Source organism: Dasypus novemcinctus, chromosome 31 (assembly GCF_030445035.2).
Source record: "Dasypus novemcinctus isolate mDasNov1 chromosome 31, mDasNov1.1.hap2, whole genome shotgun sequence".
In the NCBI taxonomy this organism is placed as follows: Eukaryota; Metazoa; Chordata; class Mammalia; order Cingulata; family Dasypodidae; genus Dasypus; species Dasypus novemcinctus.
In genome coordinates this window covers 19,377,582-19,399,682 of record NC_080703.1, presented here as the reverse complement: position 1 = coordinate 19,399,682, position 22,101 = coordinate 19,377,582, and the positions used below count along the sequence as shown (strand labels likewise).

General features: G+C 46.8%; 1 protein-coding gene across 2 annotated transcripts in view; it reads left to right on the top strand.

The window, feature by feature from the left end:
• The window catches only part of ITGA9 (integrin subunit alpha 9), a 391,370-nt gene that overhangs the window by 190,292 nt on the left and 178,977 nt on the right, over positions 1-22,101 (top strand). For both annotated transcript variants that reach the window (XM_058290624.1, XM_004471164.3), the window contains exon 16: positions 9,383-9,532. In XM_058290624.1, coding sequence (XP_058146607.1) covers positions 9,383-9,532 — 150 coding nt within the window. The remainder of the gene's footprint in view (positions 1-9,382; positions 9,533-22,101) is intronic.

Sequence of the window (22,101 nt, the reverse complement as noted above, 5' to 3'; positions counted from 1 at the left end):
GTCTCACGTTTGTGAGAGACGGAGCTGGTCCTCAGACCTAGGAAAGTCAGATGTCACCGTCCTTGCTCCCTGCTTCCCGTGTCGCCCCCACTCCACCGACATGCAGGTGCCTATTAGATCTCCGTGTTGCCTCTGCCAGCTGGCCTCGATCCCAGTCCCCCGTCAGGCTGCTGAGGTTTTCCTTACAGAACCACGGACTCTTGACCCTCTCCACTCTTACCTCGCACCGCGTCAGAGACAGTTCCCCCCTCTCAGGGATCCCCCAGTTCTTGTGTGGGCCCCCCACTCCCTGCATCTCCGCTATGCACTCTCACCTCCTCCTACCTGCCTCCTCTCCACTTCTGTGTGCTGGAGTTCCCACTCACCCTTCACGCCAGCCGGCCCCTCCCGCCTGCTGTCACCAGCCCCGACTCGCGCTCCGTGTCCTGCCCTCTGTGGCCGCACACCACCCTGCCCGTCACCGGCTCGTTCCAGAGACTGGGAGCTCGGGTTCCCTCCGCCTTTCTGAGCGCCGGCGCTTGCCAAAGAGGCGTACGTTTCAGACTAACGATGATATCTGTGAACATAGTATGCTGTTACATATCAAGTAATATGTAGTCATAATTAAAATCGCTGATCTCTTTGAAACTGTCAGAAATGAGCTTTACTCATCTGCGTTGAAGTCATTGGCTGCTGTCTTGACAGGACCTCCGGAATCCTTTGAAGTCAACTGTTCTTCAGAGCTGTGTCTGTCTAGACAATGTTTACAGCTGAAATCATCCAAAGATAAAGCTGTTCTCTTGTCCCAGTGTAAATCCTGTCTTGGAAGACCATGATAGCCAGTGGTACTGTTCATAAATTTTGTTTAAAAATTATTTTTAGAATTCTCTCCCTTGGTTTCAGTTTTGGCAATTAGATTGGGAGTCATTAAGCCTTTCTTTTGTCTGTTTTTATCCTCTGAGACCCCTAGATGAAACCATGTTTGGTCTCCGTTTATATTGCATTATCAGTCAGCGTTCTCTAGAAACACAGAACCCGTTGGAGACACACACACATACACACACTAATTAATTTTAATGACTTGGCTCACGCATTTGTAAGGGCTCTCAAGTCAGGTTCATTGAGCAGCCCAGAAGGCTAGAAAATTCCTGTAAGAATGATGCTGCTGTCCTGAGGTAGAATTTCTTATTTCTGTAGCCCTCAGTTCTTTGCTCCAAAGGCCTCCGGCTGATCGTGTGAGGCCCACCCAGATCATCAAGGGTAACCTCCTCTACTTGAACCCAACATATTGAAGACACCAATCCCATTTACAGATGATCTCCACATCTAAGTCCAACTGGACATCATAACCTAGGCATGATGACATGTAAAATTATCCATCACATGCGTGAAAGATGTTCTTGCTAGATGCACAGTTCGTAATAAGCATTCATTTCCCAACAGGGCAGTTTTTACAAATTTTCATATCAAAGTTACCATTTAAAATTATGATAAAAAAAAATAGCCACTGTTTATTGCTTTTCTATGGAATGTTGCTCATTGTGCTAGGTGTTCCATGTATTTTAGTCATTTGATTCTCATTGATAACCATATACGATTTGGGTTATATCTCCACTTTATTGATGGGCAAACTGAGGCCTGGATTCCAACTCTGAATCACAGATGGCTGGACCCCTGAATCTCTAGTTTTTATTCTAACACTGTGTCACCTTATTTTAGATTACTTATGCATGTAGTTCTAAATTTTTTTAATCTGATTTGATTTTAAAATTACTAAAGAAATGACTTTAATTAACATGGCAGCATACATACAATAAAAATGAAAGTTCTCCTTTCTCCCTTTCACTTTCTGCTCCCAGAACTATCTTTCCATGTATTTTTCTGTGTATTTACAAAACCTCTGTGTGTATACTTAAGAACATTTATTTTTGCATAAGTGGATTCATATTAAACATAATATTATATTCCTTTTATCTCTTAACAACCTTTCTTTAAGGACTTTCCGCAGAGATGCATAGATAATTATTCATCTTTTGAAAAGGTGCACAGTATTTCACTGTATGACATGGCCATTGTTTATGTAACCCATTCCCTATAGAGAGACACTGAGGTTGTTTCCAGTTTTGTGCTTTAACAAATCATGCTGAACATCCTTATGTTTGTATCTGTTTATATCTTTGCGTATTTGTACATATACTATAGGCTCACTTCATACAAGTCAGATGGGAGATATTTCTTACTCCTAATTTTTGAAGCATAACATTTCTCTAGGAAGGAAGGAATTTTCACAAATTGAACACACACATGTAACTAGCACCCAGATCAAGAAACAAAATTGCCAGCACCACAGAAGCCACTTTCATGTTCTCTTCTAGTCACTCCTTCCCAGCACTTGGTACCAAGCTCCTGACTTCTATACCATACATTAGTTTGCCTGAGTTGCATGCTGTATAAATGGAATCATCCAGTGGGTTCTCTTTTGTGTCTGGCTTCTTGTGATCAACGTTGTGACCACGAGATTCCTCCACGGTATTGGATATAGCAGTGTTCATTTGTTTTTATTGGTGGATGCTATTCCATTGTCTGAATACACCACAAGTTATTTATGTATTCTCTTCTTAATGACATTTGGGTTGTTTCAGGTTTGGGACTGTCAAACATATTGCCACTATAAACATTTTTGCATATGTCTTTTGGTACACACATGTCTGCATTTTGGGTTGTGTATAAACTTTGGTGTGGAATTTCTAGGTCATAGGGTGTGGTAGCTTAAAAGATAAGGTCAACAGTTTTCCGAAGCTGTTATGTCAATATTTACTTCCATCGGAGTGTATAAGAGTCCCATTTTCTCCACATCTCTTCACAAATATTTGGTATTGTCTATCCTTTCAAAATTTTAACCATTCTGGTAGGTATATAATGGGTATTTCAGTGTGGTGGTGTTTTGTGTTTTTTTAATGGCAACAGATTTTATTATGAATCACTGTCTTTTTAAATTTCATAATATCAGTGTGGTTTTAGTTTGCATTTCTTTGAGCATCTTTACATATTTATTGACCATCTGGATGTTAATTCACTTTTTGAAGTGCTTTTTCATATCTTTTGTTCATTTTAAATTTGTATCATCTATTAATGATTTGTAATAGTTCTTTATATATTTTGAATATGAGTTATTTGTGTTATATATGTATTACAATATCCTTTTTAGTCTCTTAATGGGAGTCTCTTGATAAACAGAAGTTCTTAATTTTTGTACAATCCAATTTATAAACCTTTACTTTATGGTTAGTGGTTTTCATCTTAGGAAATCTTTTTCTGTCCCAAGGCCATGAATATATTTTTTCTATTTCAGCATCCTGTATGTGCTTTGTTAAGTTGATACCTAAGATTTCGTTTTCTTTGAATTGATTGGAAATGGTATTTTTAACTTTGGATTCCATGATATTCCTATTACAAATATATATTACATATATACAAATGGGATTGCATTTTGTGTGTTGATCTTGTATCATACAACCTTGGTGTACTTACTAGTTGTAGAAGGTTTTGGAATTTCCTTATATTTTCTACATAGACAATCACATCATCTACAAATAGGAACAGTCTTACTTCTTTTTCTTGCCTTATCGCACTAACTAGAACTGTTAGTACCATGTTGAATAAGAATGGTGAGAGTAAAATTCATGTCTTTTCCTGATCTTAGAAGGAAAGCATTCAGTCTTTCACCCTTAAGTATGATGTTGGTGCTAGGACTTTTGTAGATGCTTTTTATGAGAGTGAACATGTTTCCCTTTATTCCTTGTTTGCCGAGCATTTTTATCATGAATGAATCCTGGGTTTTGTCAAATCCATTTTCTGGGGCAAGTGATATAATCATATAATTTTTCCTCCATAGCCTGTTGACATGGTGGATCACATTGAGTGATTTTTGAATATTGAACCAACCTTGCATAGCTAGAATAAATCTCACGTTGTCATGTTGTATTTTTCTTTTTACACATTGTTGTGTTTTGTTTGTTAATACATTGTTGAGGATTTTTGCATCTAAATTGATTAGAGATATGGTTCTTTAGTTTCTTACTGTCTTCGTCTGGTTTTACATCAGGGTAATACAGGTCTCATAAAATGAACTGTTCCCTTCCTTTATATCTTATGGAAGAGATGGTATAAAAGAAATGTTAATTGCTCTTTAACAGTTTGCACATACATCTGCAGGAGACATCTCCATTTACTCCATGAGACGGGAAGGAAGTTTAACATCCTGATGTGCTTTGAGTACCTAACCAGTGCCAGCAATCCCTAGTGAAACTTTAAATGGAGCCAGTGTCTTCCAGGTTAAGTCGGGTGATCAGAACGTGGAAACGAAACCACTTCATAGTGCAAATTATGGATTGCAGAGGAATTTTACACAAGGAATAAAGCCTGACTGGACCATTGCATGGATAGAACACTCAAAGTTATTTGAATAATCTTTCTTGGAAAACTCAGCTTATAGATTTTTAGAAAGGCTGTGAAAAACTAAGGGGAAAAATTTCTGCAAATATTTCAAAATAATACAAAATTAATCCACAGACTTGATTAAGTGAAGATCAAATGATTCCCCAATTTTTTGCTCCTTACTTAGATTCTGGGGGCAGAAAAGGAGATGTCTGGGTCACAACAGAGTTCACAGTGTATGCACCTGAACTCACTGCACATCTGCTCCTTCTCGTGCCTTCTCAGTCATCGAACTCAACACCTGGCATCTCCGTTACTCTTCTCTCTCATCCCCCATATCCAGGCACCAAGTCCTGCCATCAGCTCTTCCTAAATCTCTCTCACACCCCTCCCTTCTTCTCCAGCCCCACTGCAGGGTCCCACTGAGGTCCTCTCTAGCGTCCTCTGAACCTCCCAGCCTGGTCCCTGGTCCTCACCCACATCAATCCACTTCCATGCTACAGCGGGAGGCTCTTCCTAAGGCACAGCCTCCTGCAGCCTCCTTGCTGGCCCACCTGCTTCCAGTCTGACCCCCATCAATCGAGCCTGCTGCAGCCAGAGGCATCTTTCTTTGTTTGTTTTATTCCCCACCCTCCCACCCCATTGTCTGCTCTCTGTGTCCATTCACTCTGTGTTCTTCTGTGTCTGCTTGCATTCTCATTAGGTGGCTCCAGGAACCGATCCTGGGACCTTCCGGAGTGGGAGAGAGGCGATTACCCTCTTGCGCCACCTCAGCTCCCCATCGTGCTACGTCTTCTTATTTCCTCTCCTCTATGTCTCTTGTTGTGTCATCTTGCTGCGCCAGCTCTTGGTGTCGGCTGACACTCCTGCATGGAGTGGCATTCCTGCGCAGGGTGGCACTCCCGTGTGGGACGGCATTCCCACGTGGGCCAGGTCACTGCACAGACCAGCTTAACCTCTCCAGATAGTCCTGGGCATCGAACCCTGGACCTCCTATATGGTAGATGGGAGCCCAACTGCCTGAGCCACATCCGCTTCCCAGAGGGATCTTTTCATAGCACAGCCTCTAGGATCATGTTACCCACCCTCTAGTTTTTAGGATAAAAGGCCGTACAACCTGAGATGCTCTCTGCCTGAGCATCCCTCTCTTAACTGTTGCCCACAATAGCCCCCAGCCTTGCCCACAAGCCTGACCTTCAGGAATCACCTGCGGTCCACTGCAGCCCTGCCCACTGCTGGGCCAGCCTGCTACCCACCTGCTGTCTAATGTCCTCCTGTCTTATAGCTCAGTCCAGGGGTCCCCCTGGGAGGCTTGTGTCTCCAAGGTGTCCTCTGGTGCATGTGGCTCTGCTTCGTCATTACCTGCCGTTTCCCCTGTGACTCACTGTTCCCTGACCATCTTTCATGTCTGCTTCCCTGGGGTTTCAGCACGTGGCCTGGCATAAAGTAGGCACCCAATAAATTTTAAATTGGGCAGATGTTAAGTCCCCTGTAAAGCCTCAGCCACTGCCCCTTCTGCCCCCAGTCTGGGTGTTCTCCTCTTTGGGCTCTCTGACAGTGTCAGAGGCAGGAGATTCCTGTGCACGTTAGCAGGAGAAGGTAGATTCTTGCTTTCTGGTCTGTTTGTTCCACTTTAGAAGCTTTGATTCATAGTGATTTTTTTTTTAAGCAGTAAAATTTCAGTGTCTAAGGCCTGAGCCAGATTCTTGTGCCTCTTCTCCTCTGAGGAATTTCTCCACTTAATTGCGGTGCTCAGCCGAGGGTAGCTGCACTTGCAAAACTGAAGAGAAAGCGCTAATTATCATTGCTCTTTTTCCTTTACAACTCAGGGAAATAAACACAGGGTGGGAAAGAGGAGCTGTCCTTTGAGGGTGTGGACTGGTTTCTGATCATGTAGGGGCAAGGAGCTTCCAATGCCCTGGACGTGCATTTGGGCAAGAGATTGTTGATCTGCTCATCGTTGGAATGAACACTGGCCAGCATAGCACCTTTCTAAAGGATGCTGCTAGAGAGGTCAAGCTACCTTTTTTTTAAACTAAAATTGGAGGGGGAAAGAATTAGTTCCAGTCGAGAGGTTTTCCTTCATTTCCAAGGTGGTTGCACTGTTTACCTAGACTTCCAGACCAGAACATGTACACATGGGCAATGCGTGATCAGATATGGCACTTGTACTACTGCCCTATTGCTCTGGCCCCATTTACGTGGAAGTCTGCCCTGAGTGACCTGGTTGCAAATCAGGGCTTGACCTTGGACCTGGGGTTGTCTAGGAGTCATGGGACTAAAATCCACGACTGAGCCCCCAGGCCAGGCACTCAGCATCTGGCTGTGAGGACAGTCGGCCGTCTGCAGCCTCAGTGCCCGACCAGGGGCCACGACCTTGGGGTCAGAGGGTGCTGAGTCTAAGATCCATCCCCTGGCCGCTTGCAGCTGTGAGAACGTGGGCAAGCTGGGTCGTTTCCGAGCCTCCCCTTGCAAGTCTGTAAGATGGGATGCGCTACCTCCTGGAGAGCTGGTGTGATAGTTCAATGAGTAGGAATGCATAAAGCACTAGTGTATTAGCTTCCCAGCGGCTGAAACAAATACCGTGCAGTGGGTTGGCTTAACAACGGGCCTTGGTTGGCTCGGGGTTTCAGAGGCTAGATGGCGTGCTTCCTCTTGGGGCCAGTGTCTTCTGTCTGGCCAGCAGTCTTTCGGGCCCCTTGGCTTTTCCGCCACATGACAGTGCACATGGCAGCAGCTTCTCCTTTCTTTTCCAGGGCCCCTTGAAATAGGTCCACACCCAAAGGACCAGGGTTTGGGACCTGACGTGCCTTTCGTGGGCAGCATGATTCCACCCCCAACTAGCACAGGGCCTGGCACCTCAGCGGTGGTCGGCAGGTGCGTCTTTTCCGTTCCCTTCTGGGGACCTCAGCTTGCCATCTGTGACTTGATGGCTGTCCCTGGCTCAGCGCTGCTGCAGAGCTCAAGTGCGAGGGGGCAGGTGATGGGCCTCGGAGCGTCACAGCAAGCCGGCCACCGCAGCCCCCTGGGCGTCCGTGTCAGCTCCGTGTCCTTGGGGTCCCCTCTGCCCAGAGCTGTTGGAACGTGTAATAAGAGGCTGCTTTTCAAGCTTACTAAAACAGGTGTATGCAGCTAGTCATCAGTGCCAGAGCACAGTCGTCCCATCTTAGATGTCCAGTTTCATTCTTCACCCAAAAGAAAATAGGCCAGAATATCCCTCTTTGGTGGTCGTAACTTTAATGACTTCACATTTAGAGCCAGGTCTCTTCAAGGCCCCATTTATCAATTATTCACATTTACCTTATTGGGTGAAACATTTCCACACTTGCCCTATATATTCTTTTTTTTAAGGAAGTAGGGGGGATCAAACCCAAGACCTTGTACATGGGAAGCAGGTGCTCATCCACTGAGCTACATCTGCTCCCAAATGCGAGTTGGCTTCCTTGCTGGTATGTTTTATTTTTAGGAGGTACCGGGGATCAAACCTGGGACCTCGTACATGGGAAGCAGGTGCTCAACCACTTGAGCTACTTCTGCCTCCCTGCCCTATATACTCTTAAGTCAAAAGTAATTTTTTAGGGTGGTGTTGGAACCTAAAGTGGTTGGGATGACTTTTAAATAGTGGTATTTTATGGACTCAAAGAAAAACAGTTTTGCTTCTAGCTCCAAGAATGCACCTGGTTCCACCATTTACTGGCTTCGGGATGGAGGGCAATTCATGTGAACTCTTAAGCCTGTTTCCTTGTCTATAAAAATGGGGGCGTTATGAGGATTAAGTAAGATAATGTCTGTGAAGAGCTTGGCCCCGTCCCTGGAGTAAAATTGGTAGCCAAGAAATGTTGTTACTTCTCTCTTCCTGCCCCATTGTCACCCCTACCTCCAAGAATGATGACATCATACCTGGCTTATTTCCCCATGAAGTGTTGAAATGCAAAATCTTAAGGTGGTCATGGTCAGTTTAAAGAAGCACTCAGGCTGTCTTTGTGAAAGCGGTGAGACTGCAGTCATTGATTATTCTCACCACTGCCTACAATCTCTACGTTGTCAGTAGGCGGAGAGGATTTGGATCCCAGGTGTGCATTTCCTTCTGGAAAGGACCAGGCTATTAAAAGTGCTTCCAAAATCTGGTGCATGGTTTATCCAAAGGCACCCCTTCCCTCCTCTGGAGAGATCTTGTATTTTATTTGTGCTGGATTACGGAATCTATTGCCAGCGGAAAGCTTTCCAGGACACACATATAGAGCCCCTGGCCAGGGTCCCAGCCCTGGCGGTGGCTGTGCCACTTCCCCCTGCCCCCCATGCCCCACAGCTCAGCTGCCACAGGTGCGGCCACATCCACCATCTCTCTCCTGCTCAGCTGCGGGAGCTTCTCAAGCTACCCTCCAGTGTCTCCAAGTGCCCCAAGAGCTCTGAGGAACCTCAGGGCTCCATAACCCTGCCTCTCCTTTCCTGTTGGGACTCCCCACCTGTCATTTCCTTGGGGCTTAAAGTCCTTGGGCTCCAAAGGAAAGACATCAGACTTTCATCCTTGGCTCCAGCCGAAGATGAATTTTGTGGAGACGCCAGGCCCCTCAGCGTTGCCCCCTAACACAAGATTCATATTTAGCTCAACACAAAAGAGCTTTGATCATCAAAACACTATGAGTGCAAAGGATTAGCCCTGCCCCGAGAGCAGATGCTCTCCCGCCCGCCAACTCGTTTTATAAGAATATTTGGAAGATGAGTGAAATAATGCCTTCCATATGCTAACGGGAAGATTATGTGGCACCCTGCACCCCACCTAGCGACACGACATAAACTGTCCAAGGCCCCCATTACCTCACTGAAAATATGAAAGTCAGGAAATCCTACCTTACAAGGGTGGTTGCGAGGATCGTAGGGGCGAGTCACATGAGCCGTCTTTGTAAACGTGGGCCACCGTCACCCGGAAGGAGTTGTTAACGTGCGCCTTTGGTTTTTGTTTCAGCGGAGGGTGCAGGACGTGATCAGCCCTATTGTGTTCGAAGCAGCCTACAGCCTTGGCGAGCACGTGACGGGGGACGAGGAGCGGGAGCTGCCGGCCCTGACACCCGTGCTCCGCTGGAAGAAGGGACAGAAGATTGCCCAAAAGAATCAGGTCAGAACCTTAAAGCTTCTAACGACCGTGTGCTCCAACACGTTGAGACTGTTGTCCAGCGGCTCAAAAACTGTAAACCATTCGAGGGCGACGTGGTCCCTGGGAGAAAGCGGGAAGGAAGCGAGCGAGGCGAGGAGGCTGAGCAAGGATGTGATCTCAGCGAAAGTCTAGCCATGGCCTGGTCCACCAGGGACTGTGGGGCATCAACTACACCAGGGAGTTGTTCTCTCCTTGAGGCAAGGGCGCTGGCATCTTGAGCCCTGTATCAGCCAGCCGTTGGCTGGAAGGGTTGTGTGACCCCTTTGACGCAGGCTCCCTTTAGCTGAGGACAGTGCTCTGGAGAAGGGGCCGCTGTGAGCCGTTAGCAACCAACACTCACGTCAGCTGGGGATGGGGGTAGACATTGTAATGGGAATATAGCAAGGCCAAGAGTGCCCACTGCACATAGACGCACAGCCTGTTGGCAGTACTAGGACGCTTCCGCAGACATCTTCCAAGACTCAGGTGGCCCTGCAGGTGACCAGTGGCCCTGCTGATTCTTGGAGCAGGCTCTGGTGGAGTCAGGGGAGAGACCACGAGGATAGCAGGTATCTATGTGGGGCAGGAGAGGATGGTTGGCCTTAGGGGAAGTGTGACGAAGGCAAGGGTAAGAGGAGAGAAAGAGAAGATGAAGAGGCAGGACAAGGGGCTGATGACTGAGGAGTAGAAATCAATGTCATCTCCTGACGATCAAGTGGAGAGAAGAGGTCAGACTGGGGCCTCGGTAAATCACGGTATTATGATAATTCCTCCATCATTAGTCTCCAAGTCCTAGAACTTCTCTGCATTCTCAGATGACCTCCTGCTGACCTCAGCAACTCACCCATAGTTTTGTTCATGGAAATAGTCCAAACTCAGGGTACTGGGAATCATTTCATTCGTCTCTGAAATGACTATAAGGTAGCTACCGACTCTGCTCAGCCTCTTGCTAGCCCTGGACATATCTTCCACAGTGAACCCAACTCTTATACCTGTAAATCCATCAATGGCAGCGAAGTGGACATCCTTTAATGAACATCATCTTAGAACCTTTGCTGACACTTTTAGGTTCAAGCAGCCTGATCAAAGCCAATGATTCAGAAGCAGATTAGTATTAAAATCCTGTTTTTGGTCACTTTAAGGTGGTCAAGCAAGCACTAATGTTTATGTCTGTGCCTCCCAAGACGTGTTGTAATGACTGTAAATGAGTTAATCCACAACAGGGAAGAAAACACTGCAGGGGACGGGGCATCAGCTGGCGAGAGATGGAGGAAAGATGATGGAATAGAGTTGGTAATTTTCTGGAGGAACGGTGATGGAACCTTGAACTATACACAGAGGGCTTGGGAATCTGTCTACCCGTGGAACCAGAGAGGCTGCAGCCATGGCCAGCAGTTACAGAGGGGGTAGAAACAGGGAGGGGGTGTGACGTGAAGGTTGGTATATGGAATAATTGACTTCCCCCCTCTGTCCTCACTCCCACATGCTTCAGGGATGCAGACTTGCTAGCAACCAGACATTTTCTCTTCTAAATTATTGAATAAATTGCTTGGGATAGTTTGTATGTGGGGAGGTGGGGAGTGGCTGGTTTCCCAGAGGAAAGCCTTACTTCTTCTGATATTTGGAACCTCCATTCTAAGGGCTAACTTCCCCTCCTACCATCCCCCCAGATATATCCACAGACTTTCCATTCAGCCCTATTACCTCATTCTTAAATATGAAAGGAAACCCAAGATTGGAGGAAGATGTAATGCCTGAAAATGAAAGTCCGAAATAAATCAACAGAATAATTGGCTTGAAAGAAAACAAATAATTCCAAGAATAGAAGAGATTATAAAATTCTTTAAAGAAAACCTTAAACTCTGTGCAGTAAACACAGGAAATTTAAGGATATATCCCATCCATTTATAATGAATGGAATGTATTTCTTTCTAAAAGAGAAGAATCGAATAGGAAGGAAATGTTCTTGAAAATTAAAATTACAGTTACAGAGCCAAAAATTCAGTGGAAGGATTAGAAGAAAATATTAAGAAATCTCCCAGTGAACAGAGCTAAAAGACAAATAAGAAAGAAAAGAGAGCTAAAGGACTATTCTACAAGGTTCCACATCTAAGAAATAGGTATACCAGAAAAAGTGAACAGAAAAATGAGGAGGAAATTGTAAGAGATATAATGGAAGAAAATTTCCCAGAGTTAGAGAAGAGATACTATTTTTCATTGAAAGGACCCATCAACTCACAAGCAAGATAAACCAAAAATATTCTAGACACATCATTTTGAAATGTCAGTGCTGCAAAGAATAAAGAAAAATCCTAAATGCTTTCAGGATAAGGGAGTGCAGGATTGTGATAGTGGAGACATATGTCAGACCAAGTAGTCCACTAGACTTCCTATTAACTTGATTGGAGGCTGTTAAGATAGAGAAATAAGGAAACAAAATTCTGAGGGAAAGTGATTTTGAATCTAAATTTTATACTTTGCCTAACAGAAAGGTATAAAATTAAAGTAAAATCATTTTTAGACAAGCAGAACCCAGAAAATTTACCTCCCTAATAACTCTTTGAAGGAAATCACTGAGATGTAATCCAACCAAACAAGGGAACAGTAAGGAACAAGATGTCGATACAGGAAACTGTGGACCTAACCCCCAGTGACAAAAACAACAACAACCCAGTAGATCTAACAAGCAATTGATCCAATTTTGAGCAGGGAATCATTGGCCTTCAGAAAGAATGAAGCAGTATAACAGGATGAGGAAAAAGTGACAGATATTCAGGATACAATGAAGATAGAATGTATATTTCTGCTATAGATAAGAAAAACTAAAGGCAATCAAAATCTCCAGGAAAAATAGAAATAAGTTCAATGTGTCATGGTTCACATATAAAACAAATTAAAATGTGGTAGGCTTTTGAGCAAGGAGAAGAGTATAAAGGAGTATTTTTGATCTTGATAATAGAAACAGTCTCCCTTAGGTATAAGAAGTTGAGTATTCCACAAGTTTTAACTTCGGTGCTGTAGAGGAGAATATTTAATCATGACACTTGTCTTGGCTCTACTGTGAACAGTAATTATGTAGCCATAATAACATAAGAATTCTTTATTGATTTTCTCTACAATCAAACCAAAATCAGATTTCTACTTATAATACAGAAAAACATAACTACAAATTCTGTAGTCATCTTTACCTTTTAAACTAATGAGTCAAGAGATATTGCAGAACTTTATGAGACAAGGAATAGCTGTTTATTACTAGAAATTGCAGGTGCAACCAGTAGAGCAATGGTTCTTAAAGTTGGACCCAGAACAAGCTATGTCAGCATCTCCTGGGATCTTGTTAGAAACGAAAATTCTTGGACCCCACCCTAGACTCGCTGAATCAGAAACTCAGGATTTGGGGCCCACAAAATTGCTTTTTAACAAGCTGGCCAGGTGATTCTGATGCAGCTAAAGTTTGAGAACCTCTGCAACAGAGGAATTAAACATAATGACTTGCCTATTGAAATTAGGAAGGTTGAGGAGAATGGGCCATGATGCGAGGGAGATCAATCCTCATCTATCAGAGCAGGAATTCGATAGATGATGTTTAGATTTGACAAGTTAAGAAAGAGCAGTAATGGCATGTTTTCTGGAGATATGGAAGTAATCATTGAGAGAAACATAAAAGGACATGGGTAATAGGTGTTGCCCCTGGAGAGTAATGGGGAGGTATGCAGCAGGGGGCTATTATTTTTTTAACCATATGATAACTTCGATTGAAATTAAAATACAAGAAAAATATTGTTCTTAGATTGGGAAGCTTGTCCAGAAGTCTGAGAAATACTCTGGGAGAGCAATTTTTGCTTATACTCCTTTTCCTGAATATGAAAAAAAAAAAAAGCTAATTTCATGATCTTCCTCCATGTGTCCTCCAGATGTTGGCTCAGTGGGATGGGAAGAAAGATTCCGAGAGCTAGGCCAGTCAAGAAAGCAGAGCAAACGCAAAGAGTGCCTCACCTCTTTCATAGGAGGAATAAACTCATCAGAGCTCCTTAGATCATATTTTGTAACATGAGTTAGGATTGAACTATTTTAGATGCCTTCAGCTCTTCAACTGGAAGCCACCAAGCCCACTGTGGGAACAAGAGAGTGTGCAAAGGGATGGGTGAAATCTTAGTGATCTTTGGAGCCGTGGTCTGCTCCACCGGTGGTCTGCTGAAAGTGGCAGACCTGCACTGACAGTGACAGAACAGGGAGACAAGGTGGGCTCCGGGGTCCAGCTGTGGCACCATACTGTGTGGGTGAAGAGTGGACTGGCCACCGAAGCTGAGAGAATTGGGATTGGGGGTGCTCTGGAAGCACGGGCGCAGGACACGCAGTCCCACCATTATGGCCTGACGAGCATACATGCCATCTTAAAATTTAAGGAAAGCAGAGACCTGCCTGCCTCTCCTTGGGGGATAGTTGATATTTAAAAACAGCCCCCCTTATCCATTCACCAGCGAAGTATTTCAAAGGACTCCAATTCCAGGAGCCATTGAGTCAGTTGAGTGCCTCCTACGTGTAAGGCCTTGATGGAAAGAGAAAGCACTTTGGCTGCCTTCCGTGGACAGACAGATGGTGCAGGAATAACTTTCACAGAGCAGAGAGTGGGATCCGGGGCAGCACGTGTGAATTTCACTGCAGAGACCACTTCCGGCTGAGAAGGAGACGTTGGCATGGAGAGAGGGGAAGTTAGCCTGAGTCTAAAGGAGCAGGTAGGATCTGGACGCTGAAGGCTGGAGGGCTTTGACAGACTTGCAGAGAAATAGGGACTGCCTGTCTTTCCTGTGGCCAAACACCTCTTACTTAAGGGGAAGCCGTAGCAGTTTGATATGGTTATGAGTTCCAAAAATAGATATTGGATGACGTTTGTGATCTGGTCTGTACCTGAGCGTGATTGAGTTATGGTTAGGGTTTTGATTGGGCCACATCATTAGGCTGTTGAGTCCCTGTCCCTTGGTGGGTGGGGACTCTCAGATAAAAGGCATGGCAAAGGGCAGATTAAGGGTTTTTGATGTTGGAGTTTGATGCTGAAGCCTTAAGCTGGAAGTAAGCTCACAGAGGAAAGAGAAGCCAGCCCCAGGAAGTGAGGAATCCTAAACCCAGAGAGAAACGAGACCCTGGAAGGGAGGAACCCAGGAAGCCTGAACCCTGGCAGACGTTGGCACCATCTTGCTCCCACATGTGGAAATAGACTTTAGTGAGGGAAATAACTTACGCTTTGTGGCTCCTCCCCCAAATAAATACCCTTTATAAAAACCCATTTCTGGCGTTTGGCGCCAGCACCCCTCCGGCTGACTAATACAGAGGGGTGCTGCCATCAGGGCTGGGAGGACGGTCTGAGGCTCCGTGGGGGGCTGCTCGCTGGTGGAGGAGGTGGCCTGGGCTCTCAGGGAGCAGGAGAGCATTGCGCCTTCTGCGTGGGGAGGGGCCAGAGCTGGGCTTCGGCGAGACGGGAGGCCCAGGGAGGGGCTCACCGCAGTGACCCGGACGGTCTAGAGGGGAGTCTTTGGAAACACCTCTGGCTTGCTGTTGACTCCTCATTAAATAGGAGTTGACCTCGGCTGTTGACACAGTGAGTGCGGAACTAAATAAAACAGTCATGAAAAGTCGCTGGTGGCCCACCTGCTGGGAAAGGAGCAGCCCTGTGGTTGGACTGGTCACGGGAGGGCATTTACCCTTCTCTCTCGGGGAAGCACACCCGTGGCCACGGCAGGGACCTGACTTCGAACCCTGTACACAGAGCCAGAGCTCCGATTCTGAATCGTGCTTCCGCAGGGGGCCCCCGGGTCACCCAGAGGACCCCGCCCTGACCCCAGAAGCTGTGACCATGCTCCATCTTCACAGGTACTGAAGGACTTTAAGATAGGGAGAGTGTCCGGGGTTATCGGGGGGCCCAGCCTAATCAAGGGACCATGTTAAAGAAGAGAACTTTGCAGCTGGAGGCAGAACAGATGGCAAAGGGATAAGAGAGGTGCAGGAAAAGAGGAAGCCTGAGAGATGGGAGGTGCGAGAAGGGCCCGACCTGCCGCTGCAGGTGTTGGAGACGGAGGGGGCGGCGTGACAAGGAACGCAGGGGGCCTTCGGCTGCTGAGAGGCACCCAGCTGAGGGTCAGTCAGGAAATGGAGACCCCAGTCCTGCAGCCACAGGGGACTGAGTCCTGCCAACCGCCTGAGTGAACCTGGAAGAGCAGAGTCTTCCCCAGAGACCCCCAGATAAGAGTTCAGACCTTGGTTTGGCCTCATGATATCTGTATCAGCAAAACCAGCAGAGAACACCCAGACTTCTAACTTACGAAACAGTGAGATGATAAATCTGCACTGTGTGTAAGCCGCTAAACCCATGGTGATTTGTTACAGCAGCAATAGGAAACTAATACAGTCCACACCTCAGAGCACCCCGGGCTCCTCTCTCCGCTTGGCTTCTCTGGGGAAGGAGCACAGCCTTAAGAGGAGACCAGGTCCTCTCCCACAGCAGAAGGTGCTCCCTCGGTGGCTCTGGGCAAGTCCTTTCCCCCCTTGGAGCCTCTGTTGCCTCACCTGTTGCTTGGGGTGATGCTTGTCTACCTCCGGGTGACTGTGGGATTAGCTGTAATAACAAAGCACTGAAATGTGAGGCGGCCTTAGGTACCACTCTCTCCAGCTTCTGGAAGCCTTCATCTCCTCCCCAAGCTGGCCCGACAGTGTCGTGAGGAAGAAAGAACAAAGTAATCCGCGGCGTGAGTGCGACCGGCGCTCCGACGTGGCAGGGGCTCCCCCGTGCCGGTGCCTTTCCCCTCAGGTGTGTTCAGTCTCAGCAGGTCCGTGGCTGCCGTGGCCCCTCCAGTAGGAAGCAATGGCGCCATTACTGGATTTTGTCTAGGGTCTTGTCTACGCTGCAGAAATGAATTTCAAGAGCACGCCGGGTGAGTTAGGTCAGTGATTTATTCAGGCAGGGAGGGACGAGAAATGGGAGAAAATAACAGAGCAGGGGTCCCAGGTAGAGAGGACAGGGCTGAAAAGGGATAAAGAGGGCTGAGTTACCGGCTACAGTTCTCCATTATAGATTGTAAAAGCCCAGGCTTTACTTGCATGGCCACATGGCAGAGCAGAAACGGCGAGAGTGGTATGCAGAAGGCAGGAACAGGGGTCCACAGGCGAGAGAGAGAGCGTTCAGGCCTTGCGCCACTTTTTGAACCATTCATTATCCCACCCCTTTGCTAATGGTAGGGGAGGAGTTCCAGCCATTTACCATTTTGATTGGTTACCCCACCCATCAATCCCCCATGAGGGCCAATGATAAAGTCCTTGGGGAGTATCCGGGGCTTCTCCTGGCTTCTGGAGGAAGTCTTCTTCTGCATGGCAGAATCTTAGGCAGGGTCCTCCAGCAGCCGTCTTGGGGTCGTTGATGTCCACATGGACTTCTTGCCAGGTTCCGGATCTGCCTATTGACTTCCTATCTTACTAGTTGGCTCCAGCGCCATCAAAGGGATCTGGCCAGTGCCACAGGTGAGCATTTTGGGATTGTCAGTCCCAGGGATGCCCCTTTGCTTATCTCAAACGGGAAGATTCAGAGATGACCCGTCGGACCAGATTTCTTAAAAGACAGTCATCTGTGACCACATGGATGAACCTGGAGGACATTGGGCTGAGTGCAGCAAGAGGACGAACACTGTAGGACTGTGCTGTTAGGAACTAAATATATTGTGTAAGCTCGTGGAGTTAATGGTTAGAGTATAGGTCACCAGAAAATAGGAGGAGGGTAGGGAATTGGAAAGCTGAGGGTTAATCTGTGCAGAATTGGTGAAAAGGTTGTTTGGAAATCTTTGGAAATGAATAGAAATGGTTAAAGTGTATCATGCTGTTTGTAACTAGCAGTGCTAGCGTATGGGTGTGACAGTGGTTGAAAGGGAAATTCTAAGGTCATGTATGTTACTAGAAGGAAAGCTAAACATGTAACATAGGACTGTATAAGATAGTAAAACCTCATGTAAAACGTGAATATGGGTGACATTGCATATATAAGACTGTTCTTACAAAATACAAATACAAATATACTAGAGAGAAGGAAAAAGAATAACAGGTATATACAGCAGGCGAGGCACATGGACACTGAGAGGTGATGAGTTTTGTTTGTTGTTGCTATTGGAATAATGAAAGTGCTCTGGGAATGACTGGGGTGATGAATGCACAAATATGTGATTACACTGAATACCATTGTTTGTACTCTTTGGGTGGATTTATGCTTTATTAATACTTATCAATAAAATTGATTTCTCAAAAAAAAAACAAAACAGAAAAGACAGTCGTACCACCACAAGCCCAAATGACACAGGAAATCCTTCTCTTCTCTCCATCTCTACTGCCACCTCCCAGGGAAGGGGACGATCGTTTCTCACCTAGATTGGGTCACTCTCCTGCATAATCTACCCCTCTTCTGACCCTCCCCTCCCCCCGTAGCTTCCCTCTGCCCTTAGGAGTAAATTAGGTTCTTGCTAAAACCAACAAGATCCTGAATGATGGTGCCACATTCTGTGCTTCAGCTATCCTGCTCTTCTTTCAGTTCCTCAAACATTCTCAGCCTTTTCTTGCCTCAGGACCTTTGCACATGCTAATTCCGCTTCTAGAAAGCTCTTCCCTGCTCTTTCCTCATGGCAAGTTCCTCATTCTTTAGGTCTCAACCTAAATGTCATTTCCTCAGTGAACCATCCCCCGACTACCCTGGCTTGGCTGTCAATTTGATTTCTTCATCACATCTATCCCAATTTTCTATCTCCATCGCTAGAATGGAAGCCCTGTGGGGGCCAGAACCTAGTTTCCCTTACTTGCTGCTGATCCCCAGTGCCTAGCCCAGTGCCTCGCCTGGAGCAGATGCTCAGTTTAAAGAACCCTTCTGAAAGAACACAGGGCTGGATCATCCTGCAAATGTTGGACATCACCTCAGTGTCTCTTCATAAACAGAGTCAGCAGAGCTGTGTAATTAAAAGAAATGTGCTCAGTCAGTCCTTTGGGAATTCCCTTTGGGCAGGGTAGTGGTGTGTACACGGCAATGACTTACCTATACCACCTTGTATTTGTGCCCTAGAAAACCCAGATGGAGGAACTACTGCTGGCAAATGAAAAGGTTCAGATTACTCACTCTTTCACCTCTCAAGGGAAAAGCGAGCTGCTTTAATATTCATTTTCAGTCGTGGTGAAGTTATACACTTTGGGCCTCCATGGTGCTTGGAACTGGCACATCTGTCCCCCCTCCCCAAGCCCCTTCATTGGCTGCGTGTGTAGGAATCCAGCTCCATGCCTGTGAAAATCCACTATTTTTATAGCCTGGGCTTTAACAAATACTTTCCCAGCTGAAGGTGCCCATCTGGTTAAAAATGCTCTTGTTTATGGCTACAAGGTTCAGTTTCATTGTCATGAGTGAATGTCGCTGCAGAAGGAATGCAAGGTGGAGGAGCTGGGAGGATGGACGAGGAGAGAAAGCAGAGTAACTCAGACATTAGACCCAAAAAGCGTTCAGAGACCCTCCAACCTGGATTCAGGGGAGCAGTTTGGTCCAGCCGAAGCAGAGAGGGGGTGAGAGAGGAAGTTTCCCCACCTCCACCCCTGTTCCACCCAGTTCAACCCACTTTTATATTCTTTGGCATCAGCTTCTGAGTAATATTCTTTTCAGAAAGGGCACCATTGTGAAACACGTGTAGAAATCTTTTAGCTTCAAGTACAAGTGAGAAAAATAAATAGTTTAAACGTCTCGCTGACCAGGGGAAGGGGGTTTTTGGTTCCATCTGTTGTTTTTCTAAGATTTCCACTCCAAGGTTATGTCTAAGGGCAGAGGAAAGTGGATGCCTGCATCTATCAAGGGTGGGGTGAACTTGAAAAACTACTTCTTTAGTGTTGTGTTTTATCTTTGCAATTTAGGCGAAGGTTGTTCTAATCATCTGAGACATTTTTTCAGAAAAAAAAAAAACACTTTTCCCCCAAATCTTCATGTCTGGTAGTTTTGCTTCTGTATTGCCCTGCCTTATTTAAAACCTGCCGCTGTGTATGTGTGTGTTTTAGCAAAGGAACGTGCCCCATGGGCAGTGTCTGTCTAGGAAAAAAGTTTCAGCCCCTCTCATGATCTTCTGAGTTGATTTAGGAAATCAAACGCTGGGGCCATGTTTTAGGTTGCCAAAGGCTGCCAATGCAAAGTACCAGATATTGGCTAGCTTTTAGGAAGAGGATTTATTTGGGGGTAAAACTTACAGTTCTGAGATTGTGAAATGCCCAGATCAAGGCACCACCGGAGGTGCTTTCTCCCTAAAGTCAGCTGCTGGTGAGCCTGTCGTCCAGCCTCGGGGCAAAGCAAGGTGGCCGCTGGCCTTCGCCTCCCCCCACTGAGGGCACAGGGCCCAGGCAAGTCTCCTTCCAGCCGCCTCTGTCAGTGTCAGCCGCTCTGCCTGAGCTATCAGGCGATGGCTCATCTCTCATTGGGCCTCTCGGGGCTTCTGTTCCCCTGCAGTCTTCTCTCTCACAGGGCAGGATCGAATATGGCGGAGCTTCCTTTACCTGTGTGTGGCTGTTTATATCAGACCCAGCGAGAGGCGGGAGCCTCAGCCTGAGTCTCGCCTCGCTGACTTAGTCCAGTCGAAAGGGTCTCACACCCACAAGAATGGATTAGGTCGAGGCTATCATCTCTCTCTTTTGGGAATTCATCAAAGAATTTTCAGCCGCCGTAGGCTTATGTAGGGGTGGCCTTGCTGGTCGGTGGGGAGAAGTCTGACTCGTGGGGAGAAATGCTTCCAGTGGCTCCTCTCTAGTTTAGGGTCCTCCTTTCTCACTCCCAGTTGCGTGCCTACATCTGCTACGACAGCTTGTCAGTGTGGCACGAGCATACTCTTCCTTCGCTTTGACAGCACTGGTCCCTTGAAACTGGCCGATTGCATTTCCTGCCTCTTGTTAGAACGAATGAGCAAGAGCTTAAGAAAAGAAAAGCGACTGAGAGCACAACCGATTCTAGGATGGAGATCAGTGGGAGAATTTCCAGCCCTGGGAGGCCATGGAAGTCCCTAGGAGGGAAGCTGTGGCTGGGGGTTGTAGAGGGACATAAACACAGTCTGGAAAAGGCCAAGCAGGCCCAGGCGGACCCGGGGAGGGCACTGGGCTGGAATCCAGGGCCTGGCTGAACAACTTCAGCCTCCTCTTGAGTTCGTCGCGGGAGCTGAACGGGATCATCCACGTGACACTTTGGTGGAGGGACACTGCCACCACCTGCAGAGCCATGGAGGGGAAACCAAGGGATTTCCACAGGCAGAACAATTTATCGCTGCCAGTTTTCCCACAGGAGCACGAAACAAAACTGGGACCGTGTTTGTGTTCAGAGGGAGACAAGGGGCACTTTTTTCCTCCTCCCGTGATTTCAAAACCTGAAAAGACAATTTTTAAAGACGCTGAAATAGAGGACTTTTCTCTGCTGTCATTTCACGAAGCATTTGTCTTTCATTGACAGGAATGGATGTGGTGTTCTTTAGAGAGCGAGTATGTCTGTGTGGCCTGAATTTTAAGCACCGCGTGACGAGCCTTTGGTTCCCGTGTCAGGGAGTCATTGGGCACTGGGACCACTCTGAGCTCCAGTAATGGGCCAGATTCTGGAAAAAAGGGCCATTGAAACAAAAGCAGAAGGAGAAAACCTCTTAGACTCAGGTGACGACAGTCGTGCAAGCATCTTCGAACCCTGGCCGAGGTGTCAGGGTTGCAGACATGACTTACGCGTGCCTGGTGCTTCCAGGAGCTTCCGTGGGACGATGGGAGAGACACCAGCACAGCTGCGCTGTTCCCACCATCTGGGTAGAACGCAGCATCATACGGCGAAGCCATTGCGCAAAGGAGTGTCTCAATCTTTTGAGCTTAAAAATAGCTCTCCCGTCTGGTTTCGGTGGGATGGATTATTTGAAAAGCATTTATTCCCACCAATCCAATTGTCCCAATCCTTCAGGCCTCAGCAGGGGACTCGGTTGCCAGAGCAACCCTATAAACAGTGTCTGATCCATGTAAACAAGCGTGGGTTTGGTTCAAGCAAATATTACCGAGTCCAGGAAACCGCCCCCCGTCTGAACATGACAGCTGGAATCTGCCTTTTCCTTGGAACTAGACCAAAAGAGGACATTTTTCCAGTGCCACGTTGGGGAGAAGTGGGCCCCCAAGGCCTGGGCATCCTGGATGTCTTCCTTTCTGAGGTCAGCTTTGACCAGCCATTGAGTGCTCAACCCCAAGTCACGTGACCCCCAAGGAAAGCCCGGACGATGCCGCCTCTGTGCTCTGGCCCAGAGCAAAATGCAGCCTGAGCTGGATTTACCCTCTTCTTTTGGCTGGAAGGGAATGCAGATACCCAAAACCGAATGTTCTGGAAACAGAGGTTGGCAAACTACCGCCCATGGGCCAAGTCCAGCCTGCCAGTGTTTTCGGAAGATAGGATGTCAAAACACAGCCATGCCTTTTCCTTTAGGTATTGTCGACGGCTGCCCGGGTACCACAACGGCAGAGACTTGAGCCGTCGGAGACTACACGGCGCCCGA